Source organism: Onychostoma macrolepis, chromosome 22 (genome assembly GCF_012432095.1).
Source record: "Onychostoma macrolepis isolate SWU-2019 chromosome 22, ASM1243209v1, whole genome shotgun sequence".
In the NCBI taxonomy this organism is placed as follows: domain Eukaryota; kingdom Metazoa; phylum Chordata; class Actinopteri; order Cypriniformes; family Cyprinidae; genus Onychostoma; species Onychostoma macrolepis.
In genome coordinates this window covers 15061561-15069885 of record NC_081176.1, presented here as the reverse complement: position 1 = coordinate 15069885, position 8325 = coordinate 15061561, and the positions used below count along the sequence as shown (strand labels likewise).

At 35.7% G+C, this 8325-nt stretch overlaps 1 protein-coding gene across 4 annotated transcripts; it reads right to left on the bottom strand.

Moving 5' to 3' along the window:
• Positions 1-453: 453 nt before the first annotated feature.
• On the bottom strand, positions 454-8145 carry LOC131530507 (uncharacterized). Of its 4 annotated transcripts, none has more exons than XR_009268408.1 (8): positions 7467-8145; positions 6827-7154; positions 6345-6641; positions 5202-6224; positions 4823-4879; positions 3021-3344; positions 2539-2843; positions 454-2454 (listed from the first exon to the last, which is right to left on the bottom strand). XR_009268408.1 is itself a non-coding variant. In XM_058760827.1 (6 exons), exons 4-6 carry the CDS (start codon positions 3337-3339, stop codon positions 2339-2341), a joined length of 723 nt encoding a protein of 240 aa, XP_058616810.1. In that variant the 5' UTR covers positions 3340-3344; positions 4823-4879; positions 5202-5398; positions 5486-6070; the 3' UTR covers positions 454-2338. The 4 variants fall into 4 exon arrangements, 2 of the variants coding, with proteins under 2 accessions (XP_058616810.1, XP_058616809.1); XR_009268407.1 differs by having other exon boundaries at positions 2539-2826; XM_058760827.1 differs by lacking the exons at positions 6345-6641; positions 6827-7154; positions 7467-8145 and having other exon boundaries at positions 2539-2826; positions 5202-5398; positions 5486-6070.
• Positions 8146-8325: the final 180 nt, after the last annotated feature.

The window sequence follows — 8325 nt, the reverse complement described above, 5'->3', positions numbered from 1 at the left end:
TCAGTGTCTTTTTTAACAGCATTTGATCAACTGTCTTATTGTGAAAGATTAATTAGTACTTTTCAGCGGGGATAATGTGACAGCTAAATAAAACATATAAAGTTATGTATAGGCTATTTGCTTTTTATTTTTATCTTTTATTTTTATTTTTTATCTTGTGTATAAAAACACAAGAACTAAGCCTTATAGATACTTACTTACCTACCAACATCCTCAAGTATAACAACAAAACAAGCATGTTCATCAACAGCTGAAAGTTGAACCATTATTGTTTTGGGGCTTTTTCTGCTTTTTTTTATTTTATTTTATTTTTAATATACTCTTTCTGTTGTTATTAATCTCTGCAGGAAGGCATGAGCAGATCTGAACACCTCTGAGGATTCATGTCAAGAAGTTCAAAAGGTTTGAATTTTCACACTTGTGTGTGTGTGTGTGTGTGTGTGTGTGTGTTAGCCAGTTTTCATTCTGTAGTATTCACATTTCTGTGCTCTTGTGCCTTTTTATGAAATGTAAAATTACACAAACATCATATAATTTCCAAGCTTCATTATGACAGATAATCTTATAAATATAACCCATAATCAAAGTTTTTTTTAAAACCGATACACATTTTAAACTTTATCAGTTGTTGGTTGTAAAGCAGCAGTTTTGACTGTGATTATTTATTGGCATTCATACTGCATTGGTCAAGCACAACTGTTGAAATCAGTTTTCTACCTTTATGCATTTTTAATATTGCATAATTTTAATGGAGGAAAAAAGGCCAGGAGAGAAGAACTTAAGCACATTAGTTTGGTGGAAGAAATAATAGTTTAGCAAAGCTTTATGAGCATTATCACAAAGACATATTTTCTGCATGCTTTTTAGATTTTCAGAAGAACATAACATGATAACTTAAGGGTAACTAAACCCCTGGTCAGAGCCTAACTCCACCCACTGGCAATATTTGAAAAATACAGAGACAGAGGGGACGAACCGAGGGCGGGGCTGAGCGGGGGGCGTGCACCTGAGACCGTGGTGAGCTCGTGCAGGGGCGTGGTTAGTAGATAACAGTAGCCACGCCCATCACAGCAGAGATGACCAGTCGAATCATAGCTCAGTGAAACCGCAACAGTGGACGCGTTCTGAGGACAGAAACAGAAGAAAACTGTTTCAATGCTCGGATAAAATACTAGTGTTATTAGAAATTAATTATAATTTTTTTTTTTTTTTGCTGTTGTTTAAGTATATCAGACCCTGTTCAAACAACTGACACAGTCGTTTCCTACAATGTGATGGCGCCATCTTACGTGTCACTATTAGCCATAAGTAAAATTATCTCCGAAAAATTAGGCAGGCCTATGCTGTAAAATTGTTGTTTTGAGCATTATAATTTACCCTTTTCAACATAATTAATGTTGGTGGCTAATTTTATTTTATTTTTTTTAATTTTCATTAGGTACATTGACTGTAGGCTACAGTTACACAATAAATAAGATTTGTGTATAGACAAAATGATTCATAAATTCACATTTAGTTGTCTGTAGTAAAACAGATTGTGGTTAATTTCATAATTTCCAACTAAAATAAATTTGCATATTATGTTTTTTTTCTCTAGGCCTTAAAAGGTTTGAAAACAAATGAGTCTTCAGGTACAGTTTTTGTCATCACATATGGCTCAAAATAAAATGACATCTTACTGCGTGACACTTAATGCAGGTGAGGGATATAGATGTAGAAATGCAGAACTGAGCACCGCTGCTTTTAATTCTAAATACAGAGGCGTCTGAGGTTTCTGGGCCCCTGATTTATTTAATTCTTTATGGGGGTCATGTAGGTGTTAACCAAGCGTGGGTTATTATAACGCTACTTTCAAAACGACTTCTCCTTTCACGCTGACTGAACTATTTATGTTGCTCTCTCACCATCTTTTCCTCTTTTAGCGTTCCCAGTAGAAACACCTACATTGTCTTCAGAGTGTTTATACAGTAATGATCTTTAAGTTTAGACTTTTAACTATACCCTTTCTTAAAGTAATATTCTACCCAAAATTGAAACTTCTGTCCATTTATTCAACATGATTGATTAGTTGAGTTCCAGATTAATGACAGTCACATAAATAATGTAATTTACATTCAAATAATGTATATTTTAATAATGTACATTTCAATTTTAATCCTTGTGCACTTTTAATATTGCACAATTTTATTGGAAAAAAGGCCAAGACCAAGAAAACAGAACTCAAAGCACATTAGTTTGGAGGAAGAAATAATAGTTTAGCAAAGCTTTATAAGCATTATCACACCGAATTTTTTCTGCATGTTTTTTTTTTTCAAAGATTTTCAGAAGAACAAAGAAACTAATGAAAACTGGTTCGGATGTCATGAACCACTATGGCAACTGTAGCCACGCCCACCACAGCAGAGATGACCAATCGAATCACAGCTTCAGTGAAACCGCAACAGTGGAATTGATCTGAAGATTTTAAAATAAGATTTATTAAGAATCTGCATTTGAGAATCATTCATTATTTTTAAAATAACATTAATATCCACATACCTGCACATGTCTTGCAGAGTTCAGTGATGTCCAGATGTTGAGTCTGGTTTCTGATGTGATTGTTGAGCACACAGCTGTAGGTGTTGTTATCCTGATATTCCACCTCCAGATTTAGATATATACTGTTGTTGAGATCAGACACACTGATGCTGGACAATAAACTGTTTCCTTTGAACCAGGAGAGAGTCACATGACTCACATTCAACACTGAACACAGCAGTGAACAATTCTGTAATGATCCTGATGAACATGTAGAGTATCTGGTGATGACAGGGGTGGGAAGACCAGCTGGAAAACATGAGAGACTTTTCTACTTAATTAATTTTACTAAATATTCTGAGATAAATTCATTTAAGCTCTGTAGTATCAGTGGCATATTGTCAGTTAAATATTCTTACAATTTATAGGCACATATAAGAGATTTTAAATGATTTATTGTTAAAACATCATAAAGATAGGGCACATTAAATTCAACTACTCACCGTAGACTGTAACATTGAATGATTCTACTGAGAATGTATTGTACATTTGATAAAGTCCAGAGTCTGTTGTTCTGATGTTGCTGATGGTCAGAGATCCAGTTTGAATGTCCATCTGTAGTCTGTCTCTGAATATCTCATCATAATAATATCTAATATCACCTGTCTTCACATCAAGCTGAATGACTTTAACATTACGAGATTCTTCAGGCCTAAACCAACTCCACTCTATATAATCCATGTAATACAATTTAGTATCACGGCTGGTTATATCATTGTGTAGAGTGACAGACTCTCCCTCCATCACTGACATTATCTTCATTGCATCTGTATCAGAACCAAACACATCAAAATAGCAAGATTTAAGGGACACATCATCTAGAAATGACAATCCTGACATAATTTCCTCAACCTTTTTACATTTCACACCTTTCTTCCAAAACAACCCAAACGTCTTCTTTTGAGTTCCACAGAAGAAAATAATAAGTCATACAGGTTGGGAACAACAAAAGGGTAAATGACAGAATCTCTTGAAATAACTGTTAATATAAATCTAATCATCTGACCATAATGAACCTGAATAAAAATAAACATTTTAACTTACCAACCAGGTGGCAGAAATGCAAGAAAATAATTGCGCAAAACATTTTTCATCCGCATGCGATAAATGAGGAAGTCTAATGAAGGAACTCTTCTCTCAGTAAGAACTACTTGCTTGCAGTCATTACGTTTTTGTGGCTAAAAATCTGTAACATCTGTCTAGGAACAGGTTACATTCCATACCAACAAAACATTTTTTAGTCAGTTATTAACTATGTGTGAATATGTGAGGGTGAGTAAACAAATAAAAAATGTTTTCCTTTTTTTAGTTTTGGCTAGTTTTGGCTTCATATCCCTGAATGAATGACAAAGATTACATGAACAAGAATCTTTAAAGTTCAATGTTGTAATAATCATTTTTGTTAGTCTAAAAACAGCTTATAATGAAGGCAATCTGCCAAAATGACAGCTTGTGGAATGTTCTACTCTATGATGTAATAGTGTGGATAAGCACCGCCTCCACAGAAGAAGATCAGCGCCTGCTTCTACATCGCTGCCTGTTTAGCCCCGCCCACTGATTCACTCATGTAGTGTTTTCAAGAGAGGTGAACGCGCGGAAACCAAACGATAAAGATGCTCTGAAAACAACAAGATGCTGTGCAGTGCCAAGTTGTGGAAAAACAGTCTTTGCCTCGCCTTCCTTCTGATCCCAACATTAGGAATGAACTTCCAGACCATGTCAGTAAGAACTCGGTCCTTTGTTTACTTCATTTTACTGCGGACTTGTTTACAAACAAGGCATAATTCGACGCAGGATTTTCAGAAAGATTGAAACTAAAAGACGATGCTGTGCTGAATATATTGGATCCGACAGTATGTCGCACCACACAAGTGTGAGTAACTGTTTTTATTACATGGTCACTATTGCTTTGTCTGTTATTGTTTGACATGTACTGAGTATTTATGCATTTCTGACCTAAATGACAGCAGTGTCTAACTGTGAAGGACGTAGACTGTCAAATTTACACAACTGTTGGCCAATCAATCATAGCAGTGGGCGTTTACTTCCGAGTCTACAATCCGCCACACCTATTCAAACAGAGCATTCTGGTGAGGAGGGTTAAAAACAGGACAGAAAATAGCCTATTCCTTCTAAATTATGTTTTTTATTTAAAAATCTTAATAACTTTATAAGGGAACCTCAGAGAACAGTACAAAATAAAAAAACAGAGGCAGTTCATGACAGAATTAATAACTGATTGTACCTCTTATTTACGAAGAAACCAGTAGGTGGCACTGTGTCAAGTCAAATGTTACAGATCCTGTGCAAGACACATATACAAACCAATATCATTTATAAGATAAAAGAAATCACACAAATTTCAATGCTAAAGTTAACTTCAGCATCTGGGTGCCGATTTCCATGGCTTTTCTCTGACTTTTTCAGTTGTTTTTTGGTTACTGGATAGGGATCGTCTTGATGCAGACCTATTTGCTATAGGAAATCATTTGGACTGATTCATTAAAAAGAACTGGGTCAAAAAAACAATTCAGTCACAATTCATTCATCACCGGCTTGCAAACAATAGACTATGCAGTTTTTAAAACATCTTTAAGCAAAACAAAGTATATTCAAATTCTCACTTTGTTTACATCAAGAGTGTATTCATTTCCTGTTTTTCAATGCCATCATTCAGCATCTGATTGTGATGTTTTTCGCTTCTTTCCAGCTCTTCTGAATCTGGTGTCATAAACCACTATGATAACAGTAGCCACGCCCACCACAGCAGAGAGGACCAATCGAATCTCACCTTCAGTGATACCGCAGCAGTGAACAGAGTCTGAGGAGAGAGACCTTTTATTGAGAACCTGCACCAAAATGTTTGTGGTATTTCTTTAAATATTTATTCATATAATCTCTGCCATACCTGGACATGGTTGACAAAGATCAGTGACATTGAGATGTTTAGTCTGGTCACTGATAGGGTTGTTTACTCTACAGCTGTAGGTGTTGTTATCCTGATATTCCACCTCCAGAGGTAGACAGAGACTGATGCTGAGATCAGACACACTGATGCTATTGATTGTATTTTAATCAAACGATTTGTGCAGCAAGGATTAAGAGTAATAAACTTTCACCTGTAACTTTCCTTCCTGTGTGAAAGGAATATTTCACACAAACAGGAAACTTCTGTTTATTCACCGTTCAGCTGCCAAGATTGACTGATTGAGATTAATTATTACCATTTAAATTTAATATAGATTGTATTGCTGCTGGGGTTTTTTTATTATTTCATTTGGTGTTCTAGTATCATAGAGAACAGAAACTTGCAGTCCATCTTTATGAACTTTTAATATTGCCCAATTTTAAATGAGGAAAAAAGACGAAGAAAGTAGAACTACCACCACATTTGTTTGGTGATAGAAATAATAGTTTTGCAAAACTTTATAAGAATTATCACAGAAATGTTTTCTGTGTGTTTCTTAATATTTTCAAAATAACAAAATTTAGTCTACATTTTCATGTTTTCTCTTTGCTTAGCTGCTCAGCTCTTCTGGATCTGATGTCATAAATCACTATGGCAACAGCAGCCACACCCACCACAGCAGAGATGACCAATCGAATCACAGCTTCAGTGAAACCGCAACAGCTAACTGTGAAAGCATCTGAAGACAAAAAAAGGAGAACCTAAATGATGACAAAATCACCAACCGCATCAAAACAGAATGACAAAACATTGATTTGTTTTGTGTTTTCTATTAATAATTATAATATTCCCAACATACCTGGACATGGTTGACAAAGTTCAGTGACGTTGAGATGTTTAGTCTGGTTGCTGATAGGGTTGTTTACTCTACAGCTGTAGGTGTTGTTATCCTGATACTCCACCTCCAGAGGTAGAGAGAGACTGATGCTGAGATCAGACACACTGATGCTGGACAATAAACTGTTTCCTTTGAACCAGGAGAGAGTCACATGACTCACATTCAACACTGAACACAACAATGAACAATTAGACACTAATGATCCTGATGATGAAGAACATGTAGAGTTGCTGGTAATGACAGGAATGGAGAGATGAGCTACAAAACACAAGATAATAAGGTGAAATAAATGTCTACTTAATTTGTACTAAATATTCTGAGATTTGATGAATTTATGCATGTTGTCAGTTAACATTCTTTGAACATACTGGCATATGTAAGATTTCAATTGACTTATTGTGAAAACATTGTGAAGAAAGGACACATTAAATTCAACTACTCACCATAGACTATAACATTGAATGATTCTACTAAGAATTGACTGCTAATTTGATAAAGTCCAGAGTCTGTTGTTCTGATGTTGCTTATGGTCAGAGATCCAGTTTGATTGTCCATCTGTAGTCTGTCTCTGAATATCTCATCGTGATAATATCTAATATCACCTGTCTTCACATCACGTTGAATGATTCTAACATTATGAGATTCTTCAGGTCTAAACCAACTCCACTGAATATAATTCATATAATATCTATCTAAAAAATTATCTTGTCTGCGTATATTAATGTGTAGAGTGACAGTCTCCCTCCATCACTGACATTATCTTCACTGCATCTAAATAAGGACCAACCAAACACACCAAAATAGCAAGACTTTAGAGACAGTTCATCCAGAAATTACAATACTGTCATCGTTTAGCTGTCGTTTCAAACCTTTCTTCTAAGGAACACAAAATTGAACATTTGGAATAATCTTTGAACTGTTTTTGTCTGTACGTTGAAATTCGGTTGGGTCCAAAACAACACAAACATCTTTTGAGTTCCAGAGGAGAAAATAAGCCATTCAGGTTGGGAACGACAGAAAGGAACAGTTAATGTAAATCATCTAACTGCAATGAACATGAAGGCAAAAACTATTTTAACTTACCAATCAGATGCCAGAAACATAAGACATTTTTTCTCAGCCGCATGAGATAAATTAGGAAGTCGAATGAAGGAACTCTTCTGTCAGTAAGAAGAACTTGTCCGGTCATCGCAATTTTGTGGCTCAAGGTCTGTTACGTCTTTCTAGATTGGCTACATGTTACATAGCCTACTAATAATAGAAGCGAGAAAAAATTTATTGGTAAGTTTTTACTATGTGCATAACACAAATGATGAGAGGGTGAGTACGCCTTCCTTTTTATGGCTAAACTGACTCATACAGCCTTGACTGAATGACAGTCATATTACACCAATATCTTCACAGTTCAATGTTGGTAATAATCTCTATTTAAAGGGGTGGTTTACTGCTTTTTTTCTTTGCTTGATTGCGTTTATGGGGTGCAATATAACATGTCTTCGTGTTTCGTTTGTTAAAAAACGCCTTATTTTTCATATATTTCACCTTTATTGTAAGCCGCTTTCTCCTCTGTCAATTTGAACGACCGGTTGACTTCCTGATTCTCTGAAACCACTCGCTCAGAAACAGGCAATGGGCTCAGATTGGTTAGTTGGGCCGGTGTGTTGTGATTGGCTAAACTGCGTACTGCACATTGTCCGGAAACTTCACGCCCATTACCTTCACGGGGTGACAGGTGCATGTGCTCCGGTCAAATGTAAATAATGGTGTCAATATTGCCGTATCAGTTTGAGCCAGAATCAGACCCAGAAAGCGGTAATGAAGAGAGTCAAGCAGAACTTCCGCAAGCACGGTTCTTACAAACGTTTCTGAATGGAAGTTTGCTGTTGTGATTACATATCATTTTTTTAAGTTTGTCTTATACACACAAAATAGCATCAAACTA

Bases quoted from the DNA above. Each gene is read 5' to 3' on its own strand.
- LOC131530507 (XM_058760826.1), bottom strand. From the start codon at position 3,339: ATGAAGATAATGTCAGTGATGGAGGGAGAGTCTGTCACTCTACACAAT. The intron at 2,827-3,020 runs GTGAGTAGTTGA...CATGTTTTCCAG, and splicing joins ATTCAATGTTACAGTCTACG to CTGGTCTTCCCACCCCTGTC. The intron at 2,455-2,538 runs GTATGTGGATAT...TAAAATCTTCAG, and splicing joins ACTCTGCAAGACATGTGCAG to ATCAATTCCACTGTTGCGGT.